Genomic DNA, 19,841 nt, shown 5'->3' on the forward strand with positions numbered 1-19,841 from the left:
TAAAGTTGTTTAATGGGCACACTGCATTTTCCTTTACAGGGACAGCAACAAACAGCAGGATTCTGCCACTCGCCTTAAAGTTGTGGGTGGACTGGAAGGACGCACAATCATGGACGTGGCAATCGGAACTTCTCACTGTGCAGCGGTCACGCAGGAAGGCCAAGTGTTCATGTGGAACAGCAGTGAATGGACGTCATCCAGCTGTGCTCCCGTGCCCAATATGAAGCCGTTCCCTCTCTGTCTACATGCAGGAAATGTTGCTGGCATAGCCTGCAGTGACACCCAGGTGCGTTGCGCACTAATTTTGATGCCTCTTTCTGCTTGTTTTAAACATGTGCCTATTTATATTGCTTAACATAAAACTTTGGTCAAGGGCAAAATATGCTTTCTAAAGCATGTTGCATTATGTGGCTTCCGTGTGGAAAGAAGAAAATTCTCACCTCTGCACTTAGTGGTGAGGTTTGTATGTACAGGCCCCATTGAATAATTTCCGGGACTTCACTGCTATAGATCTTCTGAAGCACGAAAAGTTTACATAAGGCCTTCCTGTGTTTCAATTGTAATGCCATCGTCAATATACTTTTGGACTGCTGTTCTGCTTATTGGTGGGCAGCCTAGGAAGACTAGTCAACTTCTAATACACTGGTGTGGCCAATCAACATCCATTTCACTTTCGTGTTATCTTCAGTTTATTGTCTTCTTCAAATCCTATCTATTTGTATTATGTTGGTGAAAATTTGTCTATATTTGTTTATATTCTTTTTCAAATTGGTGTGCTATTACAAGAGAACCTTGTTAACTTGAACTCCAAGGGGGGACTGGAATTTTATTTGAATACAACAGAGTTTGAACTAAGGAGAGCCTCTTAAAATGTAACGGCCGATCAATTGTGCAGTACAACATGCAAAACCAAAGCCATCACTGGGCTCACACTAAAAAATTCTTATCTTTCCTCCAGCAGCACGATATGACATGTGCCGAAAGGAGCCTAGATTCTGTATAAAGTCCAAGTGCAATAACATAGTGCCTCAAGCATGCCGTTTGCTGTGAGTGTGAGGAAAAACATGCAACGGTGAGCCAAGAAGGATTGGTGCCTTGATGTGCACCATCTTCCTGCGTGCACCAGTGTTGGAGATGACGTGAGCAAGCATGTGCTAGGAAAGGGGGTGTAGGTGTGTGCACGGTAATGTGATCAGGCACATGATAGGGTACTCCTTGCTGCTCCTATTAAGCCAGATGGGAAAAGAGGGCACATGCCACTTTGCTTACTCTTGTTCAGGATCAGCTCCTAGCGCAACTTTCCTTATCATTTTTATGGCATGCAACATTATGGCAGCTACCAGCGCATCAAACATTTGCCTTTGGCTTGGGTTTGTCAGAAAAGCAGTTCATGGGAACAAGAAATATTGTTCAAAATAACCATTGCACCTACTCAAATACAGTCTACGCTCATTACAACAGACCCAGGTACAACAGACTTTCGGATATAACGGACCATATTTCAACCTCAATTTGCTCTACCTAGTTTATTAATGCAACAATGTTCGCTTTTAACAAACCGCGCTACAATGGACCATTAGTTACAGTGGATGAAATTAGCTGCAATTTTTGTCAAAATTAGGTGTATAAAACATACTTTTGCCGTGTCGACATGGGCTGGCAACTGACTTGAAAGGGTCAGCTGACAATTCTAGCTCAAAATCGCGTGCGGAAGGGAGGAAGGAGGCATAGAAGCGCGCCGTCTTCTTTTGTGCACAAGGCACTAGTCGGGAGGGGGGGGGGAAGCGGCTTGTTGGCTATAAGACTGCCATGCAGCTTCTGTGAATAGATTGGCGCTGATTTGGCACCAAACCATTACTTTAGTCGCCAACACCAGACAAAGCAGTGCCGATTAGGCCTAATTGCTTAGGCAGTGTGTCTTTGATGAAAATATACTGCAGGTCAGTGTGGTAACGGCCCCAAGTCATCGCGGAATGCTTGCCGCTAATAGGTTCACATGGATTACTCATCAGTGATTGGTCGCAAGATCACGTATACACATTAATTTGACAGCTGTTGAAGTGGCATTCATCTCCGCGTATGCAACACGATCTGTGTACCTTTCGGCAGCTAATTGGCCCGATCTTCGCACATGCTTTTGCACTTCACGTGCTGCTTTTGCTGCCGTTGCCTCTGTCTGCATCATGCTATCATTTCAATCGGTCCTGTTGACTTGCACAATAACCTGTACCAACAAAGGTGGCCCTGGCCAACGCGATGCTATTCTAAAAATTGTGGCGTTCAGGCACTATATGTGCGATCCCCGCATCAGGCCGACATAGGGTAGCGCATGCAGTTGGGCAGAGTGTCAAAAACAACGAAGTGAGGCACTCACGCAAGGCTCTCACTTGCGTGGCATTGAGCACGCCGGACTTCATGGTGCACACATCTCTAAACCACTTACAGTGAAATCTCGGTATAACTGACTTCAGGGGACTGCGGTAAATTGTTCGTTATTCTGAAAGATTGTTAGATTGAAAGCCCAAAATTAACCATCCCGCGCATCAGCACATCTGTTCATAAGTTGTTACCATATGACCTATCCACGAAAATATTGCTATTGGCTCTCAACATGCGTTGTTGCTATTTTCCATAGATTCCGCTGCCACACACCACCAAAGTACCATATAATAAGAGTGACGTGTGCAAAACAGATACTGAGAAAACTACCTACAAAAAGGTAGCTCCCTGTCGTCTCCAAAGTGCAATATTTCTTGTTTTTTGTTTGTTTTTCACATTTCTTGTTGTGGACACTGCAACTGTCTCGCTCGAGGCAGACACCTGAACTAAGTCAAAGTGCAAGCACACGTAAATGACACCGTCTGGAAAGGGCAAAGTGTGACCACGTGGCATCCCTACAAGTACGGAGGTTACATTTCACCGCGCGGGTAGCTAGTACGGCCGCAGGAAGAAGCGTGAAAGAAAGGTGTGCGCAGAAAGAAGGGTAAAAGAAGGAAGAGACACACCTCCATTGCTAGGCGACACTCTCCTGGGAGAAGCATTCGCTCGCAAAACCTGATGCGTCGTCGCCTCCGCACACCCGCATTCTTTTTTCTCGGGCACCGTCTCAGGTTTTCCGAACCTATGCGCCACCACGATGTCCACTTTCAGCGCCTTGTCGTGTGCTAGCCTACTATTTGGCTGCATAAAGGATGCATGGAAATCTAAGAATCCCCAGGTTTTGGCATATTAGCGCATAGTATTGACGCAGGGATACTGAACAACGATCATTATTGTGAGAGAAGTTCGATATTCTGAAGTTCATAGTACTGAAACATGTTTACAGTCGCCAACCATTTATTCGGACCTCACGGGGACTGCGGAAATGTCCGAATAAACAGGCGTCCGAAAAAGCAGATTAAGAAAAAAAAAAAAGAATGAAATCCTTTATTTCGACGCACTTATTCGGGCTCGGCAGTAGGCTTGAATAAATCGTGAATGCGCCATTGCACGCTGTTCTGTTTATGCGCAATCAGATAAGCCTGAATCTCAGAGAGGGTCGTACGGTCACTATAGGCGGCTGAAAGCTGTGGGGATGCGTGACTCTCACGCGTCCCCTGATATGTTGTTTTCTCGCGTAGCTTCCATCTCCTGCAATCCCGCTTCGCCGCGTGGCTTGCGTGACGCCCGCGGCAGTCGGTCTGGTTGAGGCGCAGTACGAGAGATGGCGCGAGTGTTGCGCTGCTAACGTCGCCTCACGGCGGGGTTACTTAGGGGCGCAGGGGAGAACATGCTGGCTCTTTGGCGGCGGATCGGCAAGTGCCGCGGACGTCCCGCACGCGCGCCGACCCATGCTTCTGCGAGACCGCCTCGCGTGGCCTGCCTTCGAACGCGCCACTGTTCGCGTGACCGTACGCGCGAACGACCAGGCGTTGGGATCCAGCATGGGGCGAACATATTCGCTCACTATCCGGTCGCGGTGAGTCGGCCTTCTAGATTTGTCGCGCGCCCATCGGCATGTTTTGTGGATAGCAACTCGGCTAACAGGCATTGATATTTGAAAGGTGCAATAAATGCCCTTGTGATTGTTTGCACTACTGTGTTGTCGTTCCTTTGTCCCAAGAGCGGGTGTGAGAATCCCACATCTGGCGCCCAACGTGGGGCGCCAAATGTGGGGGTTCCACTCTACGTGCGGCTAGGGCTGAAGGCGAGCTCCGGATCTAGCCCCACTTGCACTACTGTGTTGTCGTTCCTTTGTCCCAAGAGCGGGTGTGAGAATCCCACAAAGCACAGTCACTGCTTATACATGGTCTGCATGCGACGGCAGTGTAGCACATGGTGCGTCATCTTCCGACTCAGAGTCATCGTCCGGCGGTGCAGCAGAAACCTGACGCACAGTACAGCAGTGTCAGCAGCTGTGAAACTGTCAAATGAGACGGTGTCCGGAATCACAATGCAACCGCTGCGCAGGTCTCCGCAGAACATTTTCGGCGTCAGTAGGGAGCACATCGGAAGGCGACAAATCCTAGGCCTCCCGGAACCCGCTTGCTGGCATGCCCCAGCACAGTCTGTGCGGGCTCTGTCGGTGCCATTAGACACTTGATGCGATGTTTCCGTATGCCGCGTTGGGATCACTGCAACCTTTACACAGCACATAAAGCAAACACCACCACGCCGTCACGCCGACACCAGTCGCACAAACAAAAAACGTGGCCTACTCGCAGTGTCGTGCACGAAAAAACAAACAAATCAGCTGCTGGATTGTCTTGACATGGCTTACTAAGCTGAGACCGGAACTGCTGTAGTAACTCTATCAAACCAGGCAGAAACAATGATGATGAGTGGGGATTTCCAGTAGCGCCGCTTCGTGGGGCAGTAAGGAGGCTCCGTTCAAAACAAAAATGGTGTTCAGCAAGTCAAACTATGCACCAGTCAGAGTCGGTGCATGATGCTCTCGATCGAGTTGGCTCAAGGAGTGTCCGAAAAATCAGACGGGAGGTTGTAAGGTGTCCGAACTTTCTGCAGTTGTTATACATAATGGTCTATGGGGAGAATGGCGGTGCCTCGAAGCAGACGGAATAATCGAGCATGTCCGAATTTTTGGAGTCCGAAAAATCAGTCGGCGACTGTACATTGAAACTATAAGAGCAGGGGATTTCTGAAAAGTTCATTAATCTGAAAAGTTTGTTAATGTGGTGTTCGTAGTAACGAGGTGTCACTTTATACCGAATATTCGAAAGATCTAATGTAGTAGGTATCCAATTCGGAAATCAAATTATTTAGAACGTTCACTATTCGTTTTGGTGACATTCGAGTATTTGCCCACCCCTAGTTTCTAATTGACTTTTTGATGTGTCAATATCAACATCATCCTTTCTCTCTCCTCTCTCTCTCTCTCTCTCTCTCTTTTTCCCCATTTTGATGTATATATCTTCTATGATTGCATAGTGTCCTTGAGTGAAATTTATTATTGTTGCCCGTTGTTTGGTCAGGTTGCTGCCTGCCCACCCACAAGCACTGTGTGCTTAAGTGTGGCAGTGAACATGTAGCAGAATATTATGAGCAAAAAAATTTATTATTACCTTTTGCCAGACCAGCATTGTAGAAAATAACTTTGAAAAATATCGTGCATACAACTAAATTTCTTAAAGGCACAGTTCTCACATTCACTGCTTTACAGAAGTAGAGTCACAAGGGAAAGCATGTGACATCTCATGTAAGATTTACCTGTGGCACACGACCACCTTGTCGCAATAGTACTTTGATGCTGTAGCATTTGCAAGCACAACAGATGCTATAGTTTTTCTAATGTTAATAGGCACAGAACCTTTGCGATCAAGGCGGTAATGTTAATCAGCACCTTGTTTTCATGTTGTTTCTTTTCTCTGTATTCATTTGAACAGATGTTTGTGTGGACTGCTGTAGACCAGGGTTCTCTTAGGTTGAGAGAGCCTTTTGTAGTGGACGTGTGCGCTTCGACAATAGAACACATCGATGAACTTCTGACTTGGGCATGCGAGGGGACTGATGTTGCCTGGCCGCCTCCTCCACAAGAGAAAGAGTGCATTGCCACTGCTGCACTGAACCTTCTCAGGCTTCAGGTACGATACTTCTTGGATCACATTTGGAGAAAATTGTGAAGCTTTTGTTAAGTTTCACGTTATATTTACTACAGCTGTGGCTTCTTTAAAACTATTATTTATATTTTCTTTCTGTATTTTCTAGAAAGCACGTATAATGTCGCAATATGTCCTGTTCTTTAAGTGGCAACCATATGCACTCGATATCCAAGCAACGTGACAGAGACCCTGTCACGTCGCGGTGTGAGGCAACCACATGGTCGCGACATCCTGAAAAAAAAAAATATTTTTATCTGAATAAATACAATTGTGCACCCATAAAACAACTTCATATGTGCCACAGGACAGATGTTTTAACCAATATTTATTAGATCTGGTTTTAATATGTGGTCATCGCCAGTAAAAATGCTGTGGTGACCTCTCGTAGGCAGAAATCTATATACTTTCGTGGCTCTCGGTGGCATCGCAGGCTTAATAGCATCAAACTAAATAAGTTATCTCAATAATAGCCTCAAAGCATTGCCTATACTTTGTCTTCTATGAGAGATGAGACGAAGCGATGGCTGATTTTACCATTTATTCACAGCAAAGAGTAAGTAAAAAGAGTGAATTCAGATTCAGATTAGTCTGGTTGCTACCATGTTGTGAACTCGCATAGTAACCGGTGGAAGTCACAGCGTAGACTTCCGGGTGACAAGAGAACTTTTCTCGTTGACCAAAAATCGGCAATGCAAGAAGTGACGGCGAAACTTGTTGCTCGTTGCCATCACTTGTTGTTGCTCAGAAATTGTGTGCAAGTTATTGCGCCTTTAACCTAAGATATAGCTGAGGTCAAGCTCTAATTAGCTTTAAATTCACAGGCAAAATGTCAGTATGTCAAGTGAAAGTGAAGGCATTCATGCAGGCCATTCCTGGTAACAAGATCTGCCTATTTTTCTCTTGCCTGGTTTGCAATTTCTTGTTGGAGAATCAGCTTCATGAAGCTCTCATTATTTCCCACAGAATGTTCCTTGGCCCTTAGTTTTCTCCAGCAAAACCTCGTTGTTGGTGCCAGCAGTTCACGCAATTTTTACACAAACACTAGCACACTTTTTAACAATGTCTGGAAGCTTGAGGTCAAAGTGCTGTGATTATATACCTCAGTGCTTGCACACCATGATTTGTCCTCCAGATTCAGGCAGCCCTCACAAACAGAGTGGGTGCTGACCGCCTGGGCCTTGTGCCGGAGTCCCGCCTGCTGTCCTCCCTCAAGCAGCGGGTGGTGACCCTGGCCAGTGGGGCCAACATCCTCCCCACTGTGCAGCGGGCAGCTCAGCAGGCCCTGCAGGCTGGATGGAGCTTCCTCCTTCCGACTGCTGACGAGCGGGCACGAGCACTCTCTCTGCTGTTGCTCAGCAGCACCGGTGGGTCACCTCCATTGAGCTCATGTAGTGCCATATTTACACAAAGATATAGCTTGATGAGGAGCTTTTGATGATCCAGATAATATCACAATTACACTCGAACCTCGTTTAACCAAGTTGAAGGGGCAGCCAAAACTACTTTGTTATAGTCGTTCCTTCATTATATCCATTATTACCATTTATTTCAATATATGCCCAATGGGGTGCACAATTGTAAACACGGAAATGACAAGGTAGCTTTGCAGCCCGCGGAACTGATACACGGCCACACATGCGGTGAAATTTGAATGAAAGAACAAAAGAATCTTCGGCGTGTGCAACACGCGACTTAGCTCCTGATGCAGTAGCCTTTAGATAGCTTTCTCCCGTTCCATTGTGATGGTCTTTCGCCCTTGCTTTCCACTTGGTTCGTCGCGCTTCATTGTGCGATTGAGGAGGCAAGTGGACTTCGCCACACCGACTTGGCTCGGCCAGCTCGTGGCCTCCGAGATCACACTGATGCCAGTGCGAATTCTGAGGCCACGCCCAGCTGCTAGCCTGTGCAGCTCTTCGCAGAGAGGGGGAGAAGTGAAGGCACGGCCTGGGCGTGACCTCCAAGATTGTGCCTGGATGTCCCTGAGGCCAGGCCTAACTGTTGCTGCCTGCGCGGCGCACTGTAGAAAAAGAGAGAAGTGAATGCACAAATTTTCGCACTGCTGTGTGCAGCCGTGCAGCGTGGTGTGACTTGCGTGCGACCTTCGAAATTGAGCTGGGGAGATCTCAGAGGCCACGCACCGCCGCACCTGCCTGCACAGCACGCAGAAGTGAATGCACTGATCTCTCGCTCCGGTCTCGCTCCGGCGTAGGCTCACGGTGTGGCGCGACTCGCGCAGCCAGGCACGTGCAAGAGAGAGAGGTCAGTGGAGAAGCGTGATAGTAAGCTAATGCTTATGCGCAGGTGTGTAGGTACACGAGGTGGTGAAAAAGACCAGTGTTACTCGATGACTTATTCGACATGGGGACGCAGGAGTTTTGAACTGCCACAGCGAACGAGTGCCGAACCCCGCGGAAAGTGATGCATTTGGTGCGCAACGGTCGGGTATTTTTTTTGTTTCAAAGATGAAGCTAGTTCGTTATGTTCATTTGCAATACAATTTCGCTTCGTGAAAATGTGGTTTTAAATATATAGATCTCTATGAGGACTTCAAGGGGAAATTTATTTACTTTGTTACATCCATTATATCCCGTTTCATTATAGCGAGGTGCGAGTGTAATAATGTTACAATTATAGTAAAAACCTGTTAATGCCACTTTGCTTAATTCAACGTTTTTCCAAATTCGAATGCACTGGAAACTTTGGGTTATATTTACAAACCATTGCTACATTACAACTGTTACATTATAATACATTGCTATGGCAGGAAAACTCATTTAGCTCTAACACGAAAGTATGTTGCATCGTTTAATTCAGTCCCCATCGGGACCCCCTCGTGAGTGCTGCAATTACTAAAAGCTTGAACAGACAAAAAAAAAAAATGTGCAGATCCCACGCACTATGGGAGTCGATGTAAGCGACGCTTTCTATGCTGTTGGCTTTGATGGATGATAATTAGCGGTGATGTTGATAGCGACTGTTTAATTTATTCAGCATTTAGTCCAATATTAGCGTGGTGAGTTGATGTTAAACACTATCTTGCATGCACCACTGCTGTTTGTCTGCATAGCACACAGAACACACAGGGAGACGTGTTTGCTTGAGGCGTTGTTGTGTGCCATTGTTCATAATCTCAGAGGTGGTTGAGCATTATTATTGCCTCACATGGAACATCGCATCCTGGCAGAAGATCGAAACATTAATTGAGTTATGGGGCTGTACGTGCAAAAACCACAATCGATTGTGAGGCTCACCGTAGTGACGGACTCTGGATTAATTTTGACACACTGTTGTTCTTTAATGTGCACTTAAATGTAAGTGCACTAGCGCTTTTGCATTTCGCTTCCGTCGACATGCAGCTGCCGCAGTTGGGATCGAACCCATGACCTCAAGCAATGCTATAGCCACAAAACTACTGCAGTGGGCACAGAACTGTTGATTTGACATACGACAGCTTCTGCAGAGTGTCACCTAGACCGTATGGTGGTTTAATGTGGTTTTGCAACACCCTGCATCAGTTGTCCACTTGACAAACTTGCATGATGTTTATTTTTCAGAAATAGGTGAAACGTACCGCACCGTACCTTCAGTTTGCCTGCAACCGCTCTTGGGACTATAGTAGTAGCATTTCCTTGCCTTCTCACGTCATCTCCCCCCCCCCCCTTTTGTATTGGAACTGGGAGCAAAGAGTGGCAAGGCTATTCATTATTCACTCGTTTCACGATTGTGTCAGTTCCACCCATTCTATGCCTCCTCTTCCTCCTCCTCTCTACCATACTATCTAACTCCTCTCTGGACTTGTAATTTAGTAGAAAGGCAAGCGCTGCAGTTTCTGCAATGCTTTTGCGGGAAGTTGTAGATAATTAGAGTTGTCAGGAGGCTAATGTGGCGATGCCCAAGCAGGTGCAGAGAGCATTGTGCACATGCAACACGATGGAACAGTCCAAACAGGTTTCTCGCTTCGCCTTTCCTCTCTGCCACACTCCTTCCATGTATATACATGCTCTGAACCACTCCTTGACGCAGCGTGCAAGGCAGCCGACTGCTACAGCAGCAGCCGTGGAAAAGTCAAAGGAAGAGGCAGAACAAGCTTCGCTTTAAAATTGAGCAGACAGCACTCCTGCTTTACCTCAGCATGAGGCTGTCTTATTTTTATTTTTTAGAGCTTTTGCAGACTGCAGTGATGAGAGTGAACCAGATGAAATTGCCAACAGCGCCCCACTGGAGCCGTCGAGTGCAGCCGAAATTGAGCCTTGGCTCAACGCTGCGGAGTTTTACTTGTCGTTTCAGTCCAACACTAAGGCAGCTTTTAAACATGTCAGCACTTCTCACCACATGGTGGTCAAGCCGTGCTTCAAGAGCAAGAAGTGAAAAGACATCACAGACCACTCCAAGCAAAATAAGTAAATAAATAAATGAATAAATAAATAAATAAATAAAAAGATATAAACTTTATTTATTTTGGTGTTGCTTATTAATTTGACCCTTTAACTAATCGACCAGATCTTGAGGTCCTGCAATGGTTGAATTAATGAGAGGCAAATTATCATGCAAACTGCAGTTCTGGGCAGAGGTTTTAGCATATGCTGATGCACGATTTGATACAGCAGCAGATGTGTGCATTGGACCACTCGTACCTGTGCATGCATATGCCATTGTAGTGGACAGCTCATCACACTGTTCTGAAATGTTACAGCAGAAATGCACAACACTGCCTTGAGAGCCTACAAAATCAACGTCTGATTTTTCGTACTCCTTAGGTTCCAGGCCTTGAGAACGTCCAAAAAATCGGGCAGTCTGAAAAGATGAATGCATGCCTTTTACTGCCCCGAAGAACTCAAATCGCCAGACGCGTCCGAAATAGCACTGAAGCCCTTCCAGTATACATATTATGTGTATCGGTGCTCGTACTGGAACATTAGACTGCGAGTGCACGCACATATAATTAATGCATACTGTGTTTCGCAACAGTGGCCACTTATTACGCTTGGTATGCTTCACCGCGAAACACTTTTGTATTGCGGCGAAGCTGACTTTTGGGAATCGTCATTATGCCACGTTTGACCTTTGGCTTGCTTTCTACGTTTCGAAGCCATCAGTGAGGATGACGAGAGCGAAGTCCATGTCATTGCTTAAAGCGGCAAGTTCTTTCAATGTAAAACATGGCACCAAACAACAGGAACCTTAATTGGCAGCCAATGTCAAAGCAGTAGGCCTAGCGTTGTAGAAGTAGTAGCTATGACTTCTAGCAGATCAGTGTGCGAGAGCGCTGGTTCGAGGTTGCGAGTTAATGAAAATGACGGCTGTGGTGGCTTCATATAATGCCGCTTTGGACTTGCAGTCACGGCAAAAAGTCCGGAAAATCGGACAACAAAGGGTTTCAGCATTCGAAATTTCAGATGTTCTGAAGTAAGTTTCGTCGTTTTTTTTTAAAGAGAAGGTGGTACACCAGGTGAAACAAACAATCGCCATAAGAATTCACGCCTGTTACTGGTTCAACAACGGAAGAAGCGTCAGCGTAGGTGGAATGACGCACTTGCAGAGTGCCTGAGAAGAGAGTAGCAGCAGACTGGCGTGCCCAAGGTTAATAGAGTACAAATCATGATGGCAGAAAGATGTGTGCTGACAACATGGTCCCCAATGGAAGTGCATGTTGTTATCCATTATAAATGGGCACCTGTTCCCTGCGTTGAAAGCCACAATCTCGGGACATCACTTCCAAAACACTGCTGAGGTGGAGCAGGCTGTGCAACAATTCCTTGCATCACCGGGCACCAAGTTTTACCAGAGTGGTTTCTTCAGACTGATTGCACACCATGACAGATGTCTGAATGTCGGTGGCGACTACCATAAAATACAGCAGAAGTGCCCAGTTTTACACAAGTGCGCAGTATTAACATTTCCAAAACTACAGGATTCTGAAAATTATATGTTAAGCACCCACCCCCTCGAAAGCGCCAGCATCAGACAAAATATTGACCCCACTGCGGTCGCTATGAGACCACTAAGGGCGATGACGGGGATATTTGCTTCATTGCGGTGGAAAGGGAAAGTGATGGGGGTGAAGATAATGCAGAGTGACAACGAACAGTGCTTGGAAGAGAACCCAGTGGTTACAGAGCTTTTGTGAGACACATCTTGATAAAGCGTGCACGCTTCACAGGTCTGTTCAAGTCGTGCAAGTGTCAGCAATGAATGCATTGACCTTCTATTCTACACCAACTTGGAAGAGTCGTTCGAGTAGGCGTTAGTGTATTCCATCCTTTACTATTTGAAAATAAATGCTTTCTTCGATTCCATAGCCTCCGTAGGCCTACCTCAAGGTTTTTCGTTGGCCGCCATCTTGGTTTTTACTGCTTCGACTGGACAAGCGCCCATATCTAAACCCAATTTTCAGTGAAAGTGTGGTTCTCACTTCTGCTGTATTTTACGGTATGTGCAAAAATAGTGCAAGGTGTTATAGTTCATGATGCCATGGTGTATTTTTTTTGGCAGTAAAGTTTCCATGTGAAAGCAAATGATGAAACTTACTTTTGGAATGTCCCTCATATATTGGCTCTATGGGGTACGGAGTAACTATGAGGTAATTAAGTATGAGGTAATTATGCGGCTGCCTCCATGAAGGCGGTCGCATAATCGGTCGTGCCTGAAAAGTCAGTTGTTGACTGTATGTGAATGCACAACAGGTCAGGTGCATTTCCCCTATGGTCATCAGGTTGTGCGGGCCTGCATTGCGGTAGTGGACCAGTTCTTTGTATTGTGCCTGGAAAATTATTTACACAAGGCACGTAGCATCTACAATTTTGTGTCTACTATTTGTTTTCATTATTATTATTTATACAATGCTGCAGACTCACGGTCCAAGCAGGGTGGTCGCTACAAATGCAAAAGAAATGGCAACAAAAAATAAAGCAACAATAATGCAGACTCAGAAAGGTTACTTTATAGTGTGATCACTTGCTTTTATAAGGCAGTTCCATTCACTAATGGTTCTCAGGAAATAAGAAAACTTAAATAGGTCTGTGCGAGCAAAATATGGGGTTAAGGCATTTTCATTGTGGTGTTGGTTGGGCCTACTAGTTAAAGGTGACAAATATGTTGATACATCTAGCCCTAGTTTGTTTTTCAAGAGTTGGGAAAGAAATTCGAATCTAAATTATTGCCTTCATGCCTGTAATAGGGAAATGCCATTTGCTTGTATTAAATCAGAAGGTGAGTCTAATGCTGAAAATTAATTAAAAATAAACCTTACGGCCTTTCTGTTGCACTTAGTATGAGGATACCATATAATGCACGCATATTCCAGTCTTGGCCGCACAAGAGCAGTATAGCAGAGCAGCTTAACATTAGTGGGAGCAGTTTTAAGTTTATGTTTAAAGACACAAAGCTTGCGGAAGGCAGATGAACAAGCATTATCGATATGAAGATTCCAAGACAGGCTTGAAGTGAGTGTTACACCGAGATATATATATCAACTTACTACTTGCAATGGAGAACCTAATATGTAGGTATATGACAGTAGATTTTTTTGGTGAGAGACTGGTGTGTTAAGGGTCATTCCCCATTTTACACACCAGTGATGTATATTGCCCAGACTAGTGTTGATATTGTTCTAATCATTAGTGGAACTAATTTCTTTAAACAAAACACAATCATCAGCAAACAATTATTTCTACATCAGGGCAAACAACATCAATACCATTAATACACAATATAAAGATCAAAGGGCCTAACATGCTGCCCTGAGGTACACTGGATGTGACCGGAAGACAGCCCGAATGTTGACCCGCTACATCAACACATTGTTTGCGATTATTCAAGTAGGCTGAAATCCAAACAAGTATTTGTGAAATGTCTATTGTTTCAAGTTTGAAAATGAGTTTACTATGAGGAACTTTATCGAAGGCCTGGAAAAAAGTGCCCTGATGATTGACTACATTGTTTTAATGCTTTTCTCTCATTCCTCTCCAGGTTCTCAAGGGTCTGAAGCAGGCTTAAGCCCTGGTAAACGGTTCATGACAGACTTGCTTGTAGGGAGTTTGATGGCAGATGGTGGCCTGGAGTCATCGTTGCAGACAGCAATAAAAGTTGAAATTCAGGACATTGAAGATGCAATGGTTAGTATGTATTCGGAACTAGGCCTTCACATTATCAGTAAAGTCTCAATTGTAGTAAATTTTGCATGGATTATTCTGTGTGACTGTCAGTGGATTGTGGATTTTCCCTCTGAAGCCATGCACAATAAAGCAAGGAAACATTTCCTGCTTAATAAGTCTTGGCCCAGCATGGCCCGACTGCATTAAGGTGTTGCTGAACTTCTCAACCTTTGTTGGTATGGGCCTCCCATTTTGTTAGGGCACAGGTCATAAGATTATCAGCATCGTGCAGAACTGTATAGGGATATAATTTGTTCTAGGAAAAAAGGATATAACAGAGAGCATGGTGTAGCTGGAGGTTAAAGAGGGGACCCCCTTGTTCAAGCAGTTATGGATGCTGCAGATAATTTTTCTTTTAGTACCTTTGAGTTAGGAAGAAGCCAGGAGCAGGAATGAAGGAAAGTAGGCATGTTTTTGTGATGTTAGTAGTGTTTGATCCATGTTTAGCATACCCAACGTCCACTGCAATATGCGCAGCATGTTCTAAGTCTACAGTGTGCACAAAATATGTTTTTTTTTGTGTGGGGGGGGGAATGGGGTTTGCACTGACCAAATTTTATTTAAACAAGCTTCACTATAGTTCATGTGAACTGTAATATGCCGTGACCAAATTACAGGCTTCACTGTAATGTTGTGCTCATGTGATGCCAGGGTAATTAATTAATGCTTTGGTTTATGCTGCTCCTTAGCATAGTACTCCAGTCTGTTAATGTAATTGTAATCTAAGTTACAGTGCTTAGAGTGAACAGCACATCTTTCTGCTTTGCTGGAAGTTATTGATAATGTGTGGGGTCTAGCATTCTGCCCATACATGAGAACTGCATCCAAAAAAAAAACTACCAGCAGCAAAATGTTATATTTATTGTAGTAAGATGTGACTAAGTGAGTGTTAGTGAGCCTGTGTGATGCACATAAAATTGTGGAATGTCTATAAAGCAGGCACCTTTACCTTCAGGAAAAGGAGACCATGCCGGACAGGCAGCTTTCCAAGGAGATGACCAGCAGCGGAGAGCAGCTCATGTCGGACCAGGCGGTTTTGGAATCAGAGACAAAGAGGAGCCAGGTGGTTTCAGAAGATGCGTCAGCTGCAATTCCACTGCTGCACCTTGTCAAACAGCTGTTGAGGTAAGATGCCATGCAATGATATACAGCATTATCATAGACTAATCCACTTTTTAAAGAAATTGTTAGTGTGGGCGATTCCATAGAAGCATAGATCCACTAGATCTTGCAGGAATGTTTCAGGGTGGCTATGCCACTGTTCCACATCACATTTTAACTTTTTTTAAGTTGTTATGTGTAAAAGGTTTTCTACCTGATCTCATTTTATTCTGGCTTACTCGTACATGTCTTCGGTACGCTCATCGGTATTGCAAGCTTTACTTGCAGACTTACCTGGCGGGTACTTGCTTTTATTGCTTTCGTATTCATAACAATTACCGTATTTATTCGCGTATAACCCGCACCAAAATGTGAAAAAACGCGTTTAAAAAGTGGGGGTGCGGGTTATCTGCGAATTTTTTCCTTGGGAGGGGGGGGGGGGGGGTCGGCTTCACCGCAATGTGCGGCGGCCTCCCCGTGTAGTCCGCCATCCCCATCGTCATCGACGCTTGTCAAGCCGATGAAGGGCCAACGAAAGGCCAGCATTGTTGTGCCTCGCGTTAGGCGCTGTTTAGTGTACTTACCCCAGTTTGCACTGTTTGCCTGCTTTGTTTTGGCATCATGAGTGCGACTCGACGGCAGTGTTTCACAGCGAAAGAGAAGCTAAAGATTATAGCCGCTGCCGAAGAAATCGGCAACAGAGCTGCTGCAAGACAGCATGACGTCGACGAGTCATGCATTCGCGACTGGAGGAAGAAAAAAGAGAGTCTCGAAGCAACGAACCGGGACAGGCGAGCGTTTCGGGGTCCGAAGACTGGCGCGTACCCCCACCTCGAGACGCAGCTTGCGAAGTTCATTGAGGAGCAGAGAAGTCGTGGCCACGCTGTTTCGACTGAGATGGCGCAAATGGAAGCCCTGAAGTTGGCCCGGGAATTGAACATTCCACGTGAGTTTCGTGCAAGCCGTGGATGGCTTCAGCGCTTCATGCGAAGACATGGATTTTCTATGCGGCGGCGAACAACCATGTGCCAGCGGCTTCCTGAAGCCTACGAGGAAAAGTTGTTGAACTTTCAACGATATGTGATCGCACTTCGGAAGGAGCACAGCTATTTGCTGTCTCAGGTGGGAAATGCTGATCAAACACCTGTGTACTTTGAGATGCCGATGGACACGACCATGGAAAAAAAGGGCTCCAAATCAGTCAGCGTGCTGACCGGCGGAAATGCCAAGCTGCGCTGCACAGTCATGCTATGCGCTTTGGCTGACGGCACGAAACTGCGCCCGTATGTCATTTTCAAACGCAAGACGCTACCTAGCATTCCACTGCCCCCAGGAATCGTTGTGCGTGCGGAAGAAAATTCGTGGATGAACAGTGGCCTAGTCGGTGACTGGCTTCGAGTAATCTGGGAGCGAAGGCCAGGTGCCTTGCTGGCACGCCGGTCGATGCTCGTACTAGATTCCTTCAGAGGCCACTGCACTGATGCGGTGAAGGCTCGCCTTGCCGAGACCAGCACCGACCTCGTCATAATACCTGGCGGCATGACGTCCATGCTACAGCCACTCGACGTGTGCCTGAACAAGCCGTTCAAGGCACACGTGAAGCGGCTGTATGCCCAGTGGATGGCCGACGGCATTTACGCCCTCACACCGACGGGACGCGTGCGAAGGCCTGATATTCCATTGCTGTGCCAGTGGATCGTGGATGCGTGCAAAGCGATACCGGCCGATTTGGTGCGGAAAAGCTTTAAAAAATGTGCGATCAGTAATAGTTTGGATGGTTCCGAGGACGACTACGTCTTTGAGAGTGGCGATGAAGCCTCGGATGGCAGTAGTGAGAGCGGCGACGATTAAGAATCGGATAACCAGTGACGTGGTGGCGGTCGTTTGAATAAATGTTCTGAAAACGAAATGATCACTGAGTGTGAGTTGCATCTTTCTAGCGCTAATTTTTTTTTTTCAGGTAAACGTGCGGGTTATACGCGAGTTTTTTTTTTTTTTTTCCGCCGAGTTCAAAGTTAGGGGTGCGGGTTATACGCAGGGGCGGGTTATACGCGGGTAAATACGGTATGTTGCTCCTCTTAACCTTTATAATGCCTGCACAAAGGGAGATCCGAGGGCTCAACTGGTATACTGGTGACAATGTGCAGCCACAATGCTCCTATTTGCAATATTCTTTATTTAGGAATCTAGGGCACCTGTTTCATGAGGTGTACGTTATTTTTACTTTAAAGGTACTACAAGACATAGCCTTTCTGTTTATGCTAAAGTAATGAGGCTAATTGTTTTGCAACACGTAATTATTCATTGTATGATTAAATTGGATTCTTCAGACCACAGGGGAGAGTCTCATTGAGCAGAACTTGCGTTAGCAGATCTCGTTGATGTTTATATATTCATGGTGTCTCCAGGAGTCGACAGCAACTCATCAGTACGTAACAGAACAGAATTATGTAATTTGGGATCTTTTCCATTTGTGTTCTTCACTTTAACACGTGGGATATCTGCAATTTTGGTGCTTGTGGAACAGGAACACTGCTGTGCAGACCATGGCAAAGCTGCAGAGCTTTTTTCCTGAGAATGCAAGCACTGGCTCTCAAATGGCTGGGTGCTCTCTGAAACTGAACCTTGACCAAAAGGAGCGTTCTCCATCACTGGATCTTCTGCTGAGGTTCCAGAGGTTGCTGCTGGGCCAACTGTACCCTCGTGAGGAACAGGCGGGCTCCTCTGCAAGTCTTGGTATGTACTGTTGTAGGATTGGTACTATAGATATACTACTAACCAGTTAATCGATTATGTATCCCGCAACATGATTAATCTTCATCAATGTCCACCTTTCATTTTGTCGACTTCATCGATTAGACCTGTTGTATGAATCGTTTTCAAGAGCTCGACAGGAGTGGCACGAAAATTTTGAAATCGTACTAGAATGGCAGTGCACGAGCAGTGACTGTGTGGCTGTGGCAGAGCGACTGTCCCAAATGAGGCCACGCCGAGTGCTTCCCTCTCTTCCTCCATGCCGCACATGCCACCACGCCGACCGAAGCTGCAGACTTCCCCTCGCAATTCAAGGCACGCTATAGCAACCTTGTCGTTGGTGGTTGTGCCACTCCCAGTCCACTAAACGCGTGGCACATCATGAATGCTGATTTGGAGCATGTATTTGACACAGTGATGGAGTTCATGTCCATTCTAGCAAATCTATAATGTCCGAGCACGTATTCTCGCATGCTGGTTGTGTGGCCATTCAAAGAAGGTGTCGGTTTCACCCAAACATCCCAGCCAATTGACATTCTTTCGCTCTGTAGAAACGAGCATGTGATTTAAAATCTTAAACCAGTAATCTTATTTTCCCCAGTGTATATTGCAATTTCTTGCATATTTCAGTTGGACTTCACCTTTCACTTTTGCCATTTTCTTATTTCTTGTTTAACTGTACTGTACAGGGATTCACTAGTGCCATGTATCTTATTTAATTCTGCACTAAGTGCCATTTTATGAACTAAGCACTAAGCACTAATTATGCACTAAGTGCCATTTTTTTTTTTTTTTATACAGTAGAACCTTGTTGATACGTTCCTGGACATACATTTTCCCAGTGCTAACGTTCGCAATGGAGAACACAAAAAATGGCCCAATAAGAGATACACTCAATTTTTACCGGTTCATACATTCTCGAAACACACAATTTTTCAGCACCAACGTTCAGTATGTCGCTAAACTGCGATCATATGATACGTACTCCGGCCGCTAGATCCCATGTAAACAAGAAAATGCGCAAGGCATGTGCAGAACAGTATATAGCGACCCACTGCGGCAGCTTCACTGCAATGCTCGCCCGCTTGTCTCACGGGAAAACACCAGTGCGCACTCAGTTTCTCGTTTCGGTACCAGCAAATCTTCTCCAGGGTCGTCACACACGACATTCACAGCTATCACCGCGAATCCTATTGTGATAAGCATCTTCGCCCATCTGGGGCACTATAACGTAAATCTATTCCAAACTTTTCTATTCCATTTATGCAATCAGTGCCCTGCGATTATACAAAAACATTTCTGGACCACCCCCATTTCACCTGTCTGTCATGTGACATCATGAAAACCGCGACTCTGATTATGCATGATTCTACCAAACAAAAGAAAAATAATTATTTCTCATTCAACGCCTTTTTGCCATTAGCTCTCTTCTATTGGTCAAAAGGTTTCAGGCTGCACCCACTTCACCTCTCTATCACTCGACTTCACAAAACTGCGAAAATTAATTGCATCAAAGTGACCTGTACGTGTTAAAGATGCATTAATATGTCGAACAAAACTGGATTTTTTTTTCTGTATAGCCGGAGATTGCCCCGTTCCGAAAGGAATAGAAGATGACTGCCGCTGATCGCTCAGGCACTGGCCCCTCACACCTGTCGGAGAGCATGGGTTTATTTGGGTATAAGAAAATTTTTTGGCTGGCCATATAACATTATCGAGCCCTTTTGGCACGTAT

The 19,841-nt window shown here is 45.5% G+C and overlaps 1 protein-coding gene across 8 annotated transcripts in view; it reads left to right on the top strand.

The window, feature by feature from the left end:
* Nucleotides 1-19,841, top strand: part of HERC2 (E3 ubiquitin-protein ligase HERC2) — a 180,132-nt gene that overhangs the window by 27,960 nt on the left and 132,331 nt on the right. For all 8 annotated transcript variants that reach the window (XM_055073822.2, XM_055073825.2, XM_055073824.2 and 5 more), the window contains 6 exons: nucleotides 40-286; nucleotides 5,883-6,080; nucleotides 7,231-7,462; nucleotides 14,067-14,212; nucleotides 15,207-15,376; nucleotides 17,880-18,088. In XM_055073822.2, the coding sequence (XP_054929797.1) occupies nucleotides 40-286; nucleotides 5,883-6,080; nucleotides 7,231-7,462; nucleotides 14,067-14,212; nucleotides 15,207-15,376; nucleotides 17,880-18,088 (1,202 nt within the window). The remainder of the gene's footprint in view (nucleotides 1-39; nucleotides 287-5,882; nucleotides 6,081-7,230; nucleotides 7,463-14,066; nucleotides 14,213-15,206; nucleotides 15,377-17,879; nucleotides 18,089-19,841) is intronic.

The sequence above is a fragment of the Dermacentor andersoni genome, chromosome 4 (assembly GCF_023375885.2).
Source record: "Dermacentor andersoni chromosome 4, qqDerAnde1_hic_scaffold, whole genome shotgun sequence".
Lineage (NCBI taxonomy): Eukaryota > Metazoa > Arthropoda > Arachnida > Ixodida > Ixodidae > Dermacentor > Dermacentor andersoni.